General features: G+C 38.1%; 1 protein-coding gene across 2 annotated transcripts in view; it reads left to right on the top strand.

Moving 5' to 3' along the window:
* The window catches only part of LUZP2 (leucine zipper protein 2), a 535,694-nt gene that overhangs the window by 251,944 nt on the left and 262,876 nt on the right, over positions 1-20,874 (top strand). For both annotated transcript variants that reach the window (XM_013975878.2, XM_018043589.1), the window contains exons 3-5: positions 5,697-5,767; positions 11,973-12,054; positions 19,792-19,854. In XM_013975878.2, coding sequence (XP_013831332.2) covers positions 11,980-12,054; positions 19,792-19,854 — 138 coding nt within the window. In that variant the 5' untranslated portion in view covers positions 5,697-5,767; positions 11,973-11,979. The remainder of the gene's footprint in view (positions 1-5,696; positions 5,768-11,972; positions 12,055-19,791; positions 19,855-20,874) is intronic.

Here is a 20,874-nt window from a genome sequence, read left to right as displayed (position 1 = left end):
GGTGACTTTTTAATTTTGGTTTCCTTTACAATGCCAGAGTATAGCAGAGAGCCAAATGAATAAGCATATTTATGCAAAGTTACGTCACACATCTGTTATCCCCTTTGAGTTTTCCAATAACTGTCTACTGTTATTGTTCAGTCGTTAAGTTGTGTCTGAGTCTTTAAACCGCATACTGCAGCTTGCCAGGCCCGCCTATCCTCCACTGTCCTCTGTGGCTTTTCTAAATTTTGTGTGTAATAGTTGTTCAGCCATGTCCAACTCTCTGCAACTCCATGGACTATAGCCCACCAGGCTCCTCTGTCTATGGAATTCTGCAGACAAGAATGCTTGAGTATGTTGCCATTTCCTTCTCCAGGAGACCTTCCTGACTCAGGGATCAAACCCGGGTCTCCCTTAATTGCAGGCAGATTCTTTACCATTTGAGTTACCCGGGAAGCCCTAAATTTGAAATCCCACAGTTTATCTAAATGTTAGTTCAGTTCGGTTCAATCTCTGAGTGGTGTCCAACTTTTTGCGACCCTGTGGACTGCAGCACACCAGGCCTTCCTGTCCATCACCAGCTCCCGGGGTTTACTCAGACTCATGTCCATTGAGTCAGTGATGCCATCCAACCATCTCATCCTCTGTTGTCCCCTTCTCCTCCCGCCTTCAATCTTTCCCAGCATCACAGTCTTTTCCAGTGAGTCAGCTCTTCACATCAGGTGGCCAAAGTATTGGAGTTTCAGCTTCAACATCAGTCTTTCCAATGAATATTCAGGACTGTTTTCCTTGAAGATTGACTGGTTTGCTCTCTTTGCAGTCCAAGGGAGTCTCTCCAACACTACAGAGTCTTCTCCAACACCACAGTTCAAAAGCATCAATTCTTTGGCGCTCAGCTTTCTTTATAGTCCAAATCTCACATCCATACATGACCACTGGAAAAACCGTAGCCTTGACTACATGGACCTTTGTTGGCAAAGTAATGTCTCTGCTTTTTAATATGCTGTCTAGGTTGGTCATAACCTTCCTTCCAAGGAGCAACTGTCTTTTAATTTCATGCCTGCAGTCACCATCTGTAGTGATTTTGGAGCCCAGAAAAATGAAGTCTGTTACTGTTTACTGTTTCCACTGTATCTCCATCTGTTTGCCATGAAGTGGACCAGGTACCATGATCTTAAGTTTTCTGAATGCTGAGCTTTAAGCCAACTTTTTCAATCTCCTCTTCCACTTTTATCAAGAAGCTCTTTAATTCTTCTTCATTTTCTGCTGGAAGGGTAGTACCATCTGCATATTTGAGGTTATTGATATTTCTCCTGGCAATCTTGATTCCAGCTTGTGCTTCATCCAGCCCAGCATTTCTCATGATGTACTCTGCATGTAAGTTAAATAAACAGGGTGACAAATACAGCCTTGATGTACTCCTTTCCTGATTTTGAACCAGTCTGTTGTTCCACGTCCTGTTCTAACTGTTGCTTCTTGACTTGAATATAGATTTCTCAGGAGGCAGGTCAGGTGGTCTGGTATTACCATCTCTTGAAGAATTTTCCACAGTCTGTTGTGATTCACACTCAAAGGCTTTGGCATAGGCAATAAAGCAGAAGTAGATGTTTTACACAAAAAAGATGTCCTTTTCATTATAGGGGACTGGAATGCAAAAGTAGGCAGTCAAGAAATACCTGGAGTAACAGGCAAATTTGGCCTTGGAATGCAGAATGAAGCAGGGCAAAGACTAATAGACTTTTGCCAAGAAAATGCACTGGTCAGAGCAAATTCCCATCTTCCAACAACACAAGAGAAGACTCTACATATGGACATCACCAGATGGTCAACACCGAAATCAGATTGATTATATTCTTTGCAGCCAAAGATGGAGAAGCTCTATACAGTCAACAAAAACAAGACCGGGAGCTGACTGTGGCTCAGATCATGAACTCCTTATTGCCAAATTCAGGCTTAAATTGAAGAAAGTAGGGAAAACCACTAGACCATTCAGGTATGACCTAAATCAAATCCCTTATGATTATACAGTGGAAGTGAGAAATAGATTTAAGGGCCTAAATCTGATAGACAGAGTGCCTAATGAACTATGGAATGAGGTTCATGACATTGTACAGGAGACAGGGATCAAGACCATCCCCATGGAAAAGAAATGCAAAAAAGCAAAATGGCTGTCTGGGGAGGCCTTACAAATAGCTGTGAAAAGAAGAGAAGCGAAAAGCAAAGGAGAAAAGGAAAGAGATAGGCATCTGAATGCTAGTTCCAAAGAATGGCAAGAAGAGAAAAGAAAACCTTCTTCAGTGATCAATACAAAGAAATAGAGGAAAAGAACAGAATGGGGAAGACTAGAGATCTCTTCAAGAAAATTAGAAATACCAAGGGAACATTTCATGCAAAGATGGGCTCGATAAAGGACAGAAATGGTATGGACCTAACACAAGCAGAAGATATTAAGAAGAGGTGGCAAGAATACATGGAAGAACTGTACAAAAAAGATTTTCACGACCTGGATAATCACAATGGTGTGATCACTCACCTAGAGCCAGACATCCTGGAATGTGAAGTCAAGTAGGCCTTAGAAAGCATCACTATGAACAAAGCTAGTGGAGGTGATGGAATTCCAGTTGAGCTATTTCAAATCCTGAAAGATGATGCTGTGAAAGTGCTGCACTCAATATGCCAGCCAATTTGGAAAACTCAGCAGTGGCCACAGGACTGGAAAAGGTCAGTTTTCATTCCAATCCCAAAGAAAGGCAATGCAAAAGAATGCTCAAACTACTGCACAATTGCACGCATCTCACATGCTAGTAAAGTAATGCTCAGAATTCTCCAAGCCAGGCTCCAGCAATACGTGAACCGCGAATGTCCTGATGTTCAAGCTGGTTTTAGAAAAGGCAGAGGAACCAGAGATCAAATTACCAACATCCACTGGATCATGGAAAAACCAAGAGAGTTCCAGAAAAACATCTATTTCTGCTTTATTGACTATGCCAAAGCCTTTGACTGTGTGGATTACAATGAACTTCGGAGAATTCTTCAAGAGATGGGAATCCCAGACCACCTGACCTGCCTCTTGAGAAATCTGTATGCAGGTCAGGAAGCAACCGTTAGAACTGGACATGGAACAACAGACTGGTTCCAAATAGGAAAAGGAGTGCGTCAAGGCTGTATATTGTCACCCTGCTTATTTAACTTATATGCAGAATACATCATGAGAAATGCTGGACTGAAAGAAACACAAGCTGGAATCAAGATTGTTGGGAGAAATATCAATAACCTCAGATATGCAGATGACACCACCCTTATGGCAGAAAGTGAAGAAGAACTAAAGAGCCTCCTGATGAAAGTGAAAGAGGAGAGTGAAAAAGTTGGCTTAATGCTTAACATTCAGAAAACGAAGATCATGGCATCCAGTCCCATCACTTCATGGGAAATAGATGGAGAAACAGTGGAAACAGTGTCAGACTTTATTTTTTGGGCTCCAGAATCACTGCAGATAGTGACTGCAGCCATGAAATTAAAAGACACTTACTCCTTGGAAGAAAACTTATGACTATTCTAGATAGCATATTCAAAAGCAGAGACATTACTTTGCCGACTAAGGTTTGTCTAGACAAGGCTATGGTTTTTCCAGTAGGTCATGTATGGATGTGAGAGTTGGACTGTGAAGGAGGCTGAGCACCGAAGAATTGATGCTTTTGAAGTGTGGTGTTGGAGAAGACTCTTGAGAGTCCCTTGGACTGCAAGGAGATCCAACCAGTCCATTCTGAAGGAGATCAGCCCTGCGATTTGTTTGGAAGGAATGATGCTAAAGCTGAAACTCCAGTACTTTGGCTACCTCATGCGAAGAGTTGACTCGTCGAAAAGACTCTGATTGTGGGAAGGTTTGGGAGCAGGAGAAGGGGACGACAGAGGATGAGATGGCTGGATGGCATCACTGACTCAATGGACGTGAATTTCAGTGAACTCCAGGAGTTGGTGATGGACAGGGAGGCCTGGCGTGCTGTGATTCATGGGGTCACAAAGAGTCAGACACGACTGAGCGACTGAACTGAACTGAATTCCATAATTTATCACACAAGGAAGTTGAAAGGCAGATTTTGTGACCTTCCCCCGGTCATATGGACATGATGCACTTTGAAATGTAAATTAGGTGGTTAGTGATTTCCCCTCAACCCTTTTCTATCCTGTTTTCTTTATCAAGCTATTCTTTCCAAGGGCTTCACAGGTGGTGCTAGTGGTAAAGAAACCACCTGCCAGCACAGGTGATGTAAGAGATGTGGGGTCGATTTCCCATTCGATCCCTGAATTGGAAAGATCTCCTGCAGAATGAAATGGCAACTCACTCTAGCATTCTTGCATGGAGAATTCCATGGACAGAGGAGCCTGGCAGACTGCAGTCCATGGGGTCACAAAGAATTGGACATTGCTGAAGTGACTTAGCTTGAATACATGCACTCTTTGCCGATAAACACAGCATCTTTTATTGGCTATTACCTAATAATGACCTCAATCATTTTGGGAAAGATTCTTTTGTGAAGTTCACTATACCACATGCCTATCAGAACACTTAACTTACTGTATGAAAATTGTTCCTAGCTTTAGGATGAAAAATTGGTGAAGGCAGACACCATGCCTTTGATGTTAAGTAAATATTAAGTAAACGAAGTATTTGCCATTCTTGTTATTGTTAATGTTTTACTTGCCATAGTTGCTCTTCCTACAAACAGTATTATTGTCTCTATTTCAGCTTTTAATATCAAGAAGGATCTCTTACCACATTAAATAGTTTATTGGGTATAAATAAGAAAGTTCTTATGTAAAGCTTAACAAGACAGCTTACCTAATGAGAAAAGCTCAGTGGAGTTCTCTGTTTTGATTCACAGTCTGTCAATGCTAAATTTGCCAGAGTAAATGAACACTTATGAGTGAGGTGGTATTTTTTTCCTTAATGCGCTATCTATACAGTACCATTACAATTTGAACTGGTCCTAGTTTTTTTTATATGTATCCTAATGCATTGCTTATAAATAATAGGTAGACATGACCAAATAGGTGCCTGCCATTTGACTGCGCTGATTTTGAATGTATTATTATTTAGCTTATTTAGAGAGGTCTTTTATGCTTCCTTTTGTTTGTAGAAACTATGCCAAAACAAGTTTAACATGCCTGCAGGGAACATGGTAAAACTTCAAATGAAGAACAAATAATATATTTTATATTCCATTATGGAGCTACCCTGGTGGCTCAGGTGGTAAAGAATCCACCTGCAATGCAGGAGATTGGAATTCAATCCCTGGGTCAGGAAGATCCCCTGCACCAGGGAATGGAACTCACTCCAGTATTCTTGCCTAGAGAATCCCATGAACAAAAGTCTGATGGGCTACAGTCCATGGTGTTGCAAAGAGTCGGACACAATTGAATGACTAAGCAAAAATACAGACATATTTATTTAAAAAGACACCTAGATATTTGGAGAGTACTTTCTCTTTCACTGAACCTCTAAAGACTGAAACTCAGTTCATTCCCTTTCACTCACTGTGTAGCACTTTCACTAGTTGGTGTCATAAACTGTGTGTCCTGAGAGCCAAGGGGACCAGCATAGCCTCATTTGCGCATTCTTATTTCAGGGCACACCTTGTGCCATAAACACAACAGTAAAGTCAGCTTCAATCTATCACCTCAATAAGACTTCCTTTTCCCAATTTTCTTATCAGAATTTGAAAAACGATGAGATATCTGCTAAAACTGATGTTCAGAAGCTTCTGGAAATAGGTCAGAAACAAAGGTAAGGCTGTGTTCTTTTATTTTCTCAGTTCTTTTTTTCCATTGCCAAAATTCATTCAGCAACTTCACATGAATTAGTTTATTTTAAATGCATTCATTTCTTTATAACCTTATTTACATTTTAATATATGAGAATCTTGCTCAAATCACTATATATATACATATATATATATATATAGGGTGGCACTTGAGATTCTGTAATTCTAGTATGTTCCCTGGTGATGGGTGATGCTAATAGTGACCATGCCTATATGCAGATCTCAATTCAGCTATTAAGGATCTGGAGTATGTTCCTCTATTATCTTATAAGATGGAGCCATAAGTCTGCCCATCAATATACAGATCCAACAGCTTTGACATAGTGGGCCATTTTTAATAGTATCACAACTTGATCCTGGTGATAATTGGGTTGGTAAGGAATGGGGTAATTTTATTAATAGCATAGTAGAATTAGAACATTTTTTATTACTGTTACCTTGTTTATTTTTGAAGGAAGTGAAGTATGAGCTAGATTTATACCTAGTATTTAAAAAAAAAAACAAAACTGTATGACTTGAAATTGCTTATCTAACAAACACACAAAAAAGCCAAGGTATTATAAGGTAAAAAAGAGCTAGCCTTTGTTATTTGTTATACATTTATTAGAGGCTCTGCTGGTTTATATATATACATACATTTTTTGTTTCAATACCACAATTATAGAGTAGTTATTATTGTCCCCATTCAATAAATGGGATATTATTGCTCAAAATGCTTAAGCAAGTTGCTGAGAGTTGTATTAAATTGGAATTTGCTCTGCTGTATTTTACCTATAGTAATACCCTTTCAAGTTAGTTTACCTATGCAAAGCAGAAAGCAGTTTAAGAAGTTGACAGACACTACACTATGTACCCTCTTCTTACCATCTTGTATCTTCTCCACTGTCTCTGCCTCTTGACCCAGAAACCTCATGTCATTGAGGCAATGACATGTTAAAAATATCAAATCAAGCATCTCATCTTGACTCTTTTCATTATTTCAATGAAATCTTTATTTCTTGAACATTAAATTCTCTCTAGAGTCCAATATTAAAAAGATCTCATGTAAAATATAGGTCTAGCATATTTTCAAAAGTACTTAATTTTAAACTATTTTACTGATTTGAAACAGTCCACCTTTTAAAACACATAAGCATTTGTGGTTCACTGAGTTAGTGGACAATTATAAACCACATTTTCAATAGGAATAGCTAATTAAAACAGACCAAGTGTCATTGAAAGTTATTAGCTTTGCAGACTCTCCCACGTTTGGAAAAGGTAATAAGCAAAAACATAAAAATAGAAATGACTTCTGCATAATCCATGTGCAACACCAGTGAGGGGATTGCGTTGACTGAAGAGGACAGAGTGAGTCAGGAAAGATTAGAAAATGAGGCTGTCACGTGTAGACAGGGGCCATTCTTGAAAGTTGGCTGAAAGTGGACTTCAACAGAAGGCTCATTTAGGTAACTCTGAAAAAGGATGATATAATTTAAAATGCATTTTAGGGGAATTATTCTGACAACATCATTCAAGGCAGAAAGAAAGAGATATAGACCAGGTTGAGAAAAGGGGGCCTAGAGAAGAGGACAGAGTGATCTCATCAGTGAGCACCATGGAGGGAAAGCAACAGCGTCAGTGTTTCTTATTGCACAAGACACACAGATGAAGAGACAGGCTTATGCATGATATGGAAAAGGAAAAACGGATTCCTTTAGTTTGCTGCTATTTTCTTAAGTTATCTAAGGCTGTTTCTACATGACACTCAAAATATCCATGTAAACAAGGAAAAATGTGACTAGAGTTGTGAAGAATTTCAGGTCATCATCTGTATATTTGGCATGGTATATGAATGGCAGATGATGGACCAAGTCTTTAAATGAATGGATTAAATGGAGCAAATATTTTGGAATTATGCTTTTCAAGTTTCATCCAAAATTATAAAATTTGCTTAAAATGTATAACTTACGTAATGCACAAAGTCAGAATGGAAAATTCAAATAAATCACCTACCAATAGGTGATTTCTCAAAAGTATAATGCATTTGATATGTTTTTTTTTCTGTTTCATTAGAGATATATAAAAATTATGATTATCTGAACGTGAAAGAGGCTATGTATCTCATTTCCAAAATAAGAGAGATTGATAAATAGTAGAAGAGAAAAACCTTCTCAGACTATAAATAGTATTAACTGATTGCAAATTTAGAAGTATTATCAGAGCTGGAAAGATTATAATAAATTGCAGATGCCATCTAGGTATATACCCGATTCAGTAATTCTTTGTCCTCTGGGATTACCACCTGGCCCTTCCCTAGAGAAGTGGTCTCTAGACTACTTTTTATCTGACTCTGATATCACTGGATACAGTTAATTAGCTCAAGGTGGCCACCAAAAAAAAAAAAAAAACAAAAAACTGAATTGATTAGAATTTCCCTCTTGGAATTGTGTGCCAAGAAGCAACTAATGAAATCTCTGTTTAGCTGTACTAGATTATAAGTAAGTAAATTCAGAGGATATGAGGTGGCCATAAATAACCAGGTAGAGCAGCATGTCTTTCCGCCAAGAGATACAGAAAAAGGAATGTGTGTGGGTGTGCACACATGCACACAGAATTTTACATGAGAGAGAGAAAGTTGCACTGACTTTTGATTTTTACATTTACAGAAATATTTAGACAGCCTAGGCAATATTCATAAAAGGATCCTCAAGTTGATGGAGAGACTTTTAAGCCATACCGTGTGAGGTCTCTCCACAAAATAGAGACCCTGAGGGATAGAAGAGCACTCTGAAGTTTGGAGAAGGAAATGGCAACCCACTCCAGTATTCTTGCCTAGTGAATCCCATGGACAGAGGAGCCCGGTGGGCTACCATCCATAGGGTTGCACAGAGTCAGACACAACTGAAGCCACTTAGCGCGCATGCTGTCTTGAAAATAAAAAGGAATGATATATTTTACGCTCTAGAATGGTTGCTGGATAGAGATTCTGAGAAAGCAGTTTTGGACTCTGTGTACTAATGGATTTCACTATATTGAGTTCTCTGAAAAGGAAAGGAATGCCTGGGATAGCAGCAAGATTTCTTTCTGTGATGTTACCGCAATATGGGCTGGTAACAATTCAAAAAAAATACCTTCCTGTAGGGTGAGGCATTTTTATGTTTATAATTGGAAATGGAAGATGTGTGAAAGAGCTGCTTTTTAAAATTCCTTGTAACCATGCAATGCTATGCTAAAATATACTCAGCATCGGAGAAGCCTGTCACAGTTCTTTAGAATTTAAGCTTCAGTTCAGTGCCAAATAGGGACCTAGAGGAGCTCTATCCCGTGCAAATCACACTTGGTGGACTGGGATGGTCCTTGAGCAAGTCAGCAAGAATTTTCTCATTGGAGTAAAACTCACCAAGTTTGGGGGGTTTGGGGCCACCTAAAGCATGAGAGCAGTGAGAATGTGCAGCAATAAGTTTGAGAAACCTAAGAGGAGATGGAGATATTCAAATGTTTCAAAAGGACTGCTTTGCCATTCTGGTGGATAGCTTTCCTTGCCATGAAAATGTGCAGAATTCTCTGTTTCTCCAGTTTTTGTTAACAGCTTTTGAATTTACTTTTTTTTTCTTACTCCCCATTGCCTATAGATGTAAGTATGTGGGTATTTTTGAATATATATGTATATATATTGGATTTTATAAAATTTATATTTTATAATTTAAAACATGGATCACTTTAAAATAAAAATGAGAATTTAAAAATCCAGAAGTAATGAATAATTATTATAAGATTTTAATATAAAAGTTTTTAGTTGGAAATATAGGAGTCCTAGGGTTTCCCTGATAGCTCAGCTGGTAAAAAATATGCCTGCAATGCAGGAGATCGTGGTTCGATTTCTGGGTCAGGAAGATCCCCTAGAGAAGGGATAAGCTACCCACTCCAGTATTCTTGGGCTTCCTTGGTGGCTCAGATGGTAAAGAATCCTCCTACAAAGGCAGAGACCTGGGTTTGATACCTGGGTTGAGAAGATTCCCTGGAGGGGGATATGACAACCCACTCCAAGATTCTCACATGGAGAATCCCCATAGACAGAGGAGTCTGGCCGCCTAACAGTCCATGGGGTCACAAAGAGTCAGACACGACTGAGCGACTAAGCACACAGCACATGATAGTGCTGTTGTATTTTTATTCAATACTTGTTGAATCTTTGGAATAGAGCGTGGATCCTTCTGTCCTTCTTTTTCTCTCTGTCTCTCTCCCTCAATAGAGGTAGTATAATGACTCTCTAGAATTTGAACACACATGGTCCAGAACACAGTTCCACCTCCTCTTTATGTATCAGTTTTCCATTTGCAATAAGATACTACAATTTGATGTGAAGTTTATTGAGTGCCTGGTGTACTATAAGCCTACAATATAGGTAGACATTCATATTATATTATGTCACAAGTGTTCTTTGTGAAAAATATCAGAAGCAGTCATGGAAATGCAGATTTTAAGTGTCTGTGTGTGGCACTTTTGGGGCTTGCCAGGTTGCGCCTAATGGTAAAGAACCCGCCTGCTAATGCAGGAAACTTAAGAGATGAGGGTTCAATCCTTGGGTCGGGAAGACCCCCTGGAGAAGAAAATGGCAACCCACTCCAGTATTCTCGCCTGGAGAATCCCATGGGCAGAGGAGCCTGGCGGGCCACAGTCCATAGGGTCGCAAAGAGTCAGACACGACTGAAGCGACTTAGCACAGTCAGGACGTGTGACACTTCATTCTAATAAACAGTTTTAGTAAATGAAACCTATTTGAGGCTGTAATGGAAACTGAGATTTAAAATCCACTTTAAACGAAAGCATATTGAAGTTTGACCCTATCACGCATAAATCATCCAAGAACCAAAGTGACTGTAATTATTTTATAACTTGTTCCTATTATGTTTTACTTTGATAACATCCAGATTGATTCCAACGATCGTATAGACTTTCATGGATAGTCCTAAAACTGAAAGAGTGACCTAGGAGTTTCTAGATAAGAAAACTGGAGGCGTCGTTAGGTTCTCCTGTGTGAAAGAGCAGCTTGGGGTGGTGCAGGATGTGCTAGTCACAGAATGAACGCAGGGACCTCTAGTGGCACCAGTGGTTATGGCGATAATCTCATGTGTATTAAGTGATTGTTTCCCAAGCATTTTGCATGCCTTATTGTCTTCTAAACCTCCCCTACAAATCTAGGAGGCAGTTCTGTCATTGTGCCCATTTTATAGATGGATAAAAATGAGTCTCAGAGTATACTCTTCTATTCCATAGTCTCCCTATTGTGCTTACACACCAAGAAAATATTTTTGTTCCAGAAGTTATCTTTTGGCACTAGCCTGGGAATTTTAGTTTGTACGCTAGGTTTTCATTTGGTCGTTGCTGTTGCTTTGAAGGAGTTTAGTCCTCTAGCCATGCTTAACACACTACCACACTTGACACACACACTTCACTCATATGCTGCTATCTGCTGTCTGGAGTGATAGCTTAGATGATCAAATGAAGGCACAGAAAGGTAATAAAATCTGTCATAATTGAGAAAATCCTAAACCTTTGAAGGAAATGCATATTTATGAAAGTATTTAATTTTTAATGTGAGACAGGGTCCGTAAATCCTAGTGAGCTTGAGACACAATGTGTATATGTGTGCAGACGTGTTTTTTATTATCCCCAATAAATGAGCTTTCACATTAGAAATAAGTCTTTTTTTTCTCTTTGTTTTTACAAAAAGTCTCGGACCTTACACAAGATGTCTAAAACATAATGCTTTAGAATTAGTCAGCTGGGGTTTCCAAGGGAATGATGATTTTATCCTATCAGCAAGTTAATGATAACTTTTTTTTTTTTCCTGAACAGCATGTTCACACTCTAGCATGCTGTCACTAAAATTAGCTTTCCAACTCTTAATTATTTTATTGATATGATTTGACACATTATGCAGCTCTCACAGTGGAATTCTTATGAGACACAATAGCAAGGCAATTTCTCTTAAACACAGCTTGCTTTTTGAGCTTCCATGGGAGACAGTAGTCTTTACCAGAATCCTGAGACGCTTCCTGTATATTTAACTGTGTCTGCATACATTCCAGTTATGTTTCCTAAGTGTATATGTGCATGAAATCTTATTTCATAGTGTACAGAGTTATATTATGTCTCTCTTTTCTTCTCTGTTTTGTCCTAAACAAGAGAACAAATGAAGGCTCTCCAGGAGGCCCTGGAAAGTCAGCTTAAGGAGACAGCTGACAAAGCAGAAAAACAAGAGGCTACTGTAAGTGTTTCTTTTTTGTGTCCTTTGCTTTGGAGCTGAAGAGTTGTTCATTTATTTTTTCCCCCCAAATCACTATTGAACAAACACACCACTAACAAATCAAAACGAAAATACAGTAAATAAAACACCATCACCAAGATTATAAAACATGCTTCATCAGCATTCATTCCAAAACTAATACGTATTTGCTTCTTAGGGGTCTACTAATTCCCAACCCTTATTTATGAATGAGAAACTGAGGCCAAGAGTGCTGGTGTCAGGCCTCATATCAGCAGCCCTTGAATTTTGGGATGTGACCTTGAACTAAGTTAAGCTATACAGAACCCTAAGCCATACCCTACAACCACTGAATAGATGTCTCTCAAGGGTGGGGTTACATCATCTGCCTACTCAATCATCTCCACAGGTGATCCTGATACACCCCAAGGTTTAAGAATCAATCTTCTCTCCAGATTTTCTCTCTCAAAATGGTGTTCACTTGACCTTCGTATTTCAATTTTCATAACTAATATTCCCCATAAGCAGGAGGGAGAGTGGTCTGTATAGTCGTGCTGAAAACTAGATTTCTACCTGTTCCCCCTTTATGTACAATTTATGGGGATTGAAGCTTTTGTTTTATTTGAGGACCTGAGTCTTTTTTAAAGTATAGTCTATTAATTAAAATTTTAAGGTATAGTAAGACCAACAGAAGGGCTTCCCCGGTGGCTCAGTAGTAAAGAATCCACCTACAGTATGGAAGCCACAGGAGGCACTTCTATCCTTGGGTCAAGAAGATCCCCTGGAAGAGGGCATGGCCGTCCACTCCAGTATTCTTGCCTGGAGAGTCCCATGGACAGAGGAGCCAGGTGGCCTACAGTCCATGGGGTTGTGAAGAGGTGGACACGACTAAAGCAACTCAGCATGAGCACACAAGAGCAAAAGATCAGGAAGTGACTACATTTGGAAAGATCGTTATTTCCCACAGTTGCCAAGAAGGGTGACATGCCACATGACCAGGGATCATGCAGGGAAGCCCCAGGTCAGTCCCAGGGCAAATGAAGGTGGGGAAACTGTGGACAAGAGCCTCTGTTGTGGTTTCCATGGGAAGGAAAGGGTTAAGCGAGGTAAGCTGGTCTAGGATTGGCCAGTTTGAATGATTTCAGCAGGCTCTGGGACATACAGCCTGTTTGTCAGGTTGATTACCTGGGACCCCAGCCCCTTTGAGAACTGGCAGAAATGCCTGCCTTTCTTTTGCAAGGCTTCCTTGAATAATCTGAATTAGAGTATAGAATTTTGCCTCTGAAACTTAGCCCTGTCTGTCATCTGGAGTAACTGCTTCCTGGAGACAGTCTGTGTAATAATGACTTGATTTTCTAAGGTGCAGATTTATTTCCTGTTAATAAATTCACTGTTATCTGTCCAGCCCACCAGTAAAGATGAGCACCTTTATTCTTCTCTGTTATGCCATGGCAGCACTCACTGCTAACCTAAACCTACAGTGCACCCTCGTGTCTAGCTCTTTGGACATATGTGTGTGCTAAGTCACTTCAGTCATGTCTGACTCTGTGCAACTCTATGGACTGACTGTAGCCCGCCAGGCTCCTCTGTCTGTGGGATTTCCCAGACAAGAATACTGGAGTGGGTTGCCATGCCCTCCCCCAGGGGATCTTCCCAAGTCAGGGATTGAACTTGCGTCTCTTAATGTCTCCTGCATTGGCAGGCAGGTTCTTCAGCCCTGGTGCCACCTGGGAAGCCCTTCTTTGGACACACATGTCACATGAAAGAGCAGACACATTTTTAGCAACACCGTGTTGATTCCTCCCCTCAAAATCTGACCCCGTGTACTGAGTGACCCTAATTGCAATCCCATTTCTGCCTTGACTTAACATATTTAATCTCAATTTGTGCATAGCCCAGTCATAAATAATGGCATTTAGACCAGAATAGAAGTTTCCACACATACTATTTTCTCAGATTCTCACAATAGAATGGCACACTATTATTTTTTTTATATATTTTTTTACTGAAAGGGAATAACTGTTGCTTGTATTTACACAGTTAATATTTGGAGAAGCCAAGGCATGAACCTGTGTTTACTCTAATATGTTACACAAATTGTGTCTAACATCCCAAAAAAAGAAAGCTATAATTTTTGAAGGAGCTCAGCAAAAGCTAGAATAGCCAAGTGTCAGAATAATGGAGACAAGGGATGCATAGTTGGGGAGAAGAAGGTCTCTCTCAGAACCCTTCTAGTGCTTTTCTTAAAATTCAGCATTGAATCTTGAGGGAGGATTTTCCTCTCCCACCCCATAATACTGTACTGAGCTAGACACTCCCTAAATGTATTCATAACTTAACATGTGCTACAGAATAAGAATAGAAAGAAAGAAAAGAAAGGCTCCTCCATCCATAGGATTTTCCAGGCAAGATAGAAATGGCAAATGGAGTGGGTTGACATTTCCTTCTCCAGAGGAACTTTCTGATCCAGGGATCGAACCCAGGTCTCCTGCATTGCAGGCAGACACTTTACCATCTGAGCCACCAGGGAGGCACAGAATAAGAATATTCAAGTTTAAATTCCTAGTGGTTCATCTGTACATGCGTGCTCAGTTGCTCCAGTCATGCCCAACTCTTTGTGACCCCATACACTGTACCCGCCAGGCTCCTCTGTCCATGGGATTCTCCAGGCAAGAATACTGGAGCAGGTTGCCTTGCCCTCCTCCAGGGGATCTGCCCAACTCAGGGACTGAACTTCTGTCTCCTGCATTGCAGGCAATTTCTTTATGCACTGAGCTACCTGGGAAGCCCAGTGGTCTGTCAATTGTCTATAAAATTAAGTTCTTTAACCTGCAAGTTTCCTTATTTGAAGAATTTGGGGAATAATTCAAATTAAAATAACATGCATGATTACCTAAAATTGTTATCTGGCATATAGTAGATAACAGAAACTAAATTTAATCCACTCAATAGAAAGAAAACAATTGTAATAAATAAATTTTCCAACTGAAAGAATAATGTAGGCAAAAAATTACTGATAGCAAATGCTTCAATGTATTTTAATAAATGTTTAAATAAATGGTTAAACAATTCCTATGTTTGGAAAATACATAAAACATTTCCTAATAACTCTTTAGTTACTAAGAAATAATAAAATATATAAAGCAATAATAATAATGAAGACACATATGCCAGTGTAATAGCTGAGGTAGATTCAGAGCTTTACATGCATTTTTTCCAGAAAGACAGAACACTAGCAACAAAAATTCAAGAAGTTATTGAAAAAGCAAAACATCACTGTAAGAAAGAGAGTATTATAAAAGTTGGTGAAGACAACAATAAAATAGAAAAAAATTATTCAGTTATTTGAAAAGACTGATAAATAGCCTTTGAGAAAGACTAAGAATAAAAAGACTCCAATTTTAAAATGTTTAATTAAAAGAGAGCTAATAGTCATAACAGGAATTTAACAAAATAAGTTATTATGAGCAACAAGTCACTGGTACATTTAAAATGTACATGTAAATTCCTAGATGAATAAATATAAAATGCTAACATTTTTGCAAGAAGAAATGTAATACTTGCATAGCTGAATACATTCAAAATTTTATTATGCTGAAAGACCTCCTTTCCCATGTATTCCAGGGCCGGAAGGTGACTTCTACCAATTTTTAAAGATCAGCTAATTTCAAATATTGACTAATTTGCTTCAGTTGTGTCCAATTCTTTGTGACCCCATGGACTGTAGCCCACCAGGCTTCTCTGTCCCTGTGATTCTCCAGGCAAGAACACTGGAGTGGCTTGCCATTTCCTACTGCAGGGGGTCTTCTTGACCCAGGGGTCGAAGTCAAGTCTCATTATTCCTGCACTGGCAGCCAGGTTCTTTGCCACTAGTGCCACCTGAGACCCAATTTCAAATGTAGGCAAATACTTTCTGAAAAATAGAAAAAGTTTGAAAACTTTCATCTAATTTTATGAACATCATCACTTATGATTCCAAAATCAATTAATGGCTATGTATGTAAATTAATAGCTATTTTTCTACTAATGAATGTACATGTAAAAATTCTATAAGAGCAAATTCGAGATTATATTAACAAAATATATCAAGATCAATGAATGCAAACACCTGTGGAAATAAATAATACTTGTCTTTTGGAGGGAATGTGTTTGTGCTTTGAGTTGAATGACTAATAAGTCCTAAGTCAAAGTACAAAAATAGATGACAGAAAGCTTAACAAATATGGGAATAAGATATATTTAATTAGTAGAACTATGTTTTTTTAAAATGTATATCTGATAGAATCTAAAAAAAGATGGATTTCATACTACTGGGACTCCTCACTTCCAAACTTTGGTAAAGACTCAAAATGATTGTGCTTTTTCTCCTTATTGAGGATTAAATAAGTATATATGTTTAATTGTTGCAAATAATTCAGTGATTATTCTTTCTGCTAGAAAGACTCCAGTTGATGTAGTATAATGTTGGATAGCGAACCTTTGGACTCAGAGGGAGAGGGAGAGGGTGGTATGATTTGGGAGAATGGCATTGAAACATGTATACTATCATGTAAGAATCGAATCGCCAGTCTGTGTCCGATGCAGGATACAGCATGCTTGGGGCTGGTGCATGGGGATGACCCAGAGGGATGTTGTGGGGAGGGAGGTGGGAGGGGGGTTCATGCTTGGGATCGCATGTACACCCGTGGTGGATTCATGTCAATGTATGGCAAAACCAATACAATATTGTAAAGTAAAATAAAGTAAAAATAAAAATTTAAAAAAATAAAAAAATAAAAAATAAAAAAAGAAGGGGACAGTGAGAAATTTAAACTGCTCATTCCAAACCAGAGGGAAAACATTTGGATTTGATTCTGTAAATATTGTCATGCTATTTTAGACTTAGGAGCAAATACTCTTATGTGCTGCCCTTGATTACATATCTAATTATGCTGCCTTTTTCCATAAAAGAAGACTGTATATTTTACGCAAAAGATGTTGCAAATACCCATATTAATAAGTCCGACTCTGGGCAACCGTATGGACTACAGCCTGCCAGGCTCCTTTGTCCATGGGATTCTCCAGGTAGGAATACTGGAGTGGGTTGCCATGCCCTCCTCCAGGGGATTTTCCTGACCCAGCAATCAGAACCCTAGGGATAAAACTCGCATCTTTTGTGTCTCCTACATTGGCACGCATGTTCTTTACCACTAGCACCATCTGAGAATCCCCAGTAAGTCCATAGTAAAATGTTATAAAACTTGAACGTGATAGTACTTTTAAATCACAAAAATATAAAAGAAGACAAAATTTTGAAAATTAGAATGAAAAAGCATTTTAATGAAAATTAAAAATAAAGCTGTCTTGATCTAATTCCATTTGCAAATACTTTTTATGAACATGTGAGCATCTGTTTTTATCTCTAAGCAGATAATGGAGTAGCAAATCTTACAAACTTGTTTCCTGTATCAAAAACCTAACAAATAGCAAGAAAGAATGATCTATCAGGTGTAGCTGGAGTAATTAAATCCATTAATGCTCTCTGGATGCATTTCACCACTCTTGTTAATTTTTATGGCTCAACTTGCTCTAAGTGAGACATAATTAGTACAAAGGCAAGAATTAACTTCAAGCTCTGACTCTCATTAAGATTAAGGAATTATGGCCATCTATTCTTTACTCAATGTAAATAAAGTGTTATTTTCTGTCTCTCAGAACTATTTCACTTCTGATTTTCCAGGAATCTTAAAACCTGCTGGGATTTTAGACCAGTGGTTTCAAAATGCTATGACTTTGGAATATTCTGAATGTATTGTAGGTCCTGAATAACTGAACATTGCATTCCCAAGTCTCTGTCCTTTTTTTAGTCTTGACATTGCAGTATATCTTCATTACACTGTTAATTAAAATTAAGTGTTAATTATGGAGAACATATAATAAATAGTATCAAAATGTGAGGATTTGGGGAAAATTATGGCATTACTGATAAGATAATATGAGGTCACTGCCCCCATGGACCCTGATGGCTCAGATGGTAAAGAATCTGCCTGCAATGTGGGAGACCTGGGTTTGATCCATGGGTTGGGAAGATCCCCTGGAGAAGGAAACGGCACCCCACTCCAATATTCTTGCCTGGAAAATCCCACGGACGGAGGAGCCTGGCGGGCTACAGTCCATGAAGTTGCAGAGAGTTGGACATGGCTAAGCGACTAACACTCTCACTTTCATGGCATCACTGAAACACCAGGTTATTCATACAATCAAGACGGCTTTAAGTAGTTCATAACCAAAACTAAAGACAAATCTGTACATATCAACATTTTCTGGTGCCCATTAAGTACTGAGGTAGAGTATTGTAAGTCCTGATGGTTTGCATTTCTTTTTGTAGTTTAAGTGTCTGACTCATACTCGTTAATTTTTTTTTAATTAAAAAAAAAAAGATTTGATTGTAGTGGTGGCCACTTCAAAGAAGCAACCACTCAAAAAGGCCTTTCTCCAATAAACACTTTGCCAACCGCTGACTTGAAGAATCAGCTGTACCTCCTACCTCTGCTCCCCAGTGAGCCTTTTTTTTTTTTCCAGAGGTTTTGCTTAATTTAAGTTTGTTAACTAACCTTTGGGACTTCTTGATTTTTGTTTTGTTTAGTGATTTTCTGTTCTGCACTTTAAATTGCCACTCATATTTTAAAGTCATCAATAAAGAGTGAACATTCTGAAACCCTAGGCCCCCACCTTCCACCCCAATAAAAGCAGAACCCCAGGTTCATGGACTCCTTCTCTCTCTCTTTCCTCACAAACTCCCTCCAACTATACCATGCAATTTCCTGAACTCATAAGTCATAAACCCTAATTTTTTTTTTTCAAACTTTCCTGACTGTTATTGCTAAAGGCATCTTGTAGTGGTAAACAGAACCACAAGAGTTGGTCCAGCCCATAACAGTGGTAACCGGTAAGTTGATACCAGCCCAGAGCAGTAGAAATGGGTATAAAAACTATTTTGGGGGAGACATATACTACTGCTTTGTACACATATCTAATTTTGAATGTCATCAAGTCCTTCTAGTGATAACTGTTTTATCCATCAAATTGATAATGAGTATAACCCACACTTTCAAGTTGCTGTCAGTATCTTCATGATTCAAACTTAAATTTGAAAATTGTTATGGCCGAAATGATGGACATAGTGGTTCTCAGCCTTCTGCTTCTATTTTATATGTAGTTTGACCATCAAAAATTGTTTGATTTAGATTTTGTTACCATTTGGTTACAGATTTCAACAATATTGTATATGGGCAGAAACCTGTTGGTTTCTTTAGCACAGTATTGATAAGGCTCCATGCTTCAGGCGAGGAGCGTCACTGTGTCATTCCTCTCATACTTGGCCATATGTCAGAAATACCTGGAGAGGGTTTTAATAAAAGAGATTCCTAGGCCCAACCCTAGACTCTAGCTCTGTTTAGGAACCATATGTTTAAAAATTAAGCGTTATACAGGTGAAAGAATCATAGTCATAATGTGCATTTCTCAATTAAAATACAGTATCTCATTATATAAGAAAAAAGTATTTTTATATAATTAGCAGATATATTTATGAATTGGGCAATAAAAGTCTGGTTAATGAAAATTTTAATCCTTTGTTCTTTTTCTATATTTGTTGACAGCGATAATCATTTGGTTATACTTCAGAAATTGTGAAAATAAACATAAAAGCTATAGAAATGTATGTGAAATGAATCTACATAGTATCGTCTTTATTTTCAGATTAACTTTCTAAAGACTGAAATGGAAAGAAAGAGCAAAATGATTCGCGATCTCCAGAATGAGGTAAGACTTATATTTGAGGGAGTTTTATGGAAGTCAAAGAATATGCACAAACACGAATATTGATTTGCCATAAACTTTAGAGTATTGGTCACATTTTATTTTGGCCTTTAGCTGTGTACTGATGGAGAGAAATTATAAGGGTAAGCATTTCAGAGAGGATAATTCCTAATTTAATTGTGATATGTGTGATATGTGATATCACATATGTGATAATATTATTAGTTCATAATATCCGATTTATTTATCCTTCTAATAATATTTTGTTTTGACAATATCAAAAATTATTTTTATTTCATAAATGTTTTTATCTACATAATTCTGTCACAGGAGCTGATGAAGAAAGTTAATTAGAAATGCACTTCATGTTAGGAAAAGCTGATCTAGAATGAAAAAATTATGTGAGATAATTTTAGACTAAAGAGACTTGAACACAAGCAAATAAGTTGTAACTACTCTCCTTATAGTCTTTAAAATGTAAGGACTCTATAAAATGCTGTGTGCATTTTTTTTCTTTTTTGATATTTTTGTCTATCTTGTTATACAACTACTTAATTTTTAAAATTTTTTTCACATTTATATTCCACCTCTGTATTCCTTTTTTTCTTGACTGCAATTAGTTATGTAGGACTATTAAACCATTAATTAAGCTATTAATTAATCATGCATCTTCTTTGATCAACCCCACTAGGTTAGTTTTAAATCTCAATCAATTGCTTTAGCCATTACTGTTCTCCTTTACTCTCTTTCCTTCCTTACTCCCTCCCTCCCTTCCTTCCTTCTTCATTTTTTTGGTGACATTTCAGCAACAGATGAGCTACATTATTCCTAAATAGATATTACTTTTATGTCCAGGTTGAAAAATAGTCTTTATAAATGTTTTGGTATCAAGATTTAGCATTTGTCCTCTGATTATTACATTAAAATGATTTATCATACGTGCAAAAAATGTATCATACATGCAAAAAAATGAGAAAGGAAAACAAGAAAAGTTTTAAGTGGCTTTCTTATGATTCTATTATA

This window comes from Capra hircus, chromosome 29 (assembly GCF_001704415.2).
Source record: "Capra hircus breed San Clemente chromosome 29, ASM170441v1, whole genome shotgun sequence".
NCBI classification, from domain to species: domain Eukaryota; kingdom Metazoa; phylum Chordata; class Mammalia; order Artiodactyla; family Bovidae; genus Capra; species Capra hircus.
This window is presented reverse-complemented; position numbering and strand designations above follow the sequence as displayed.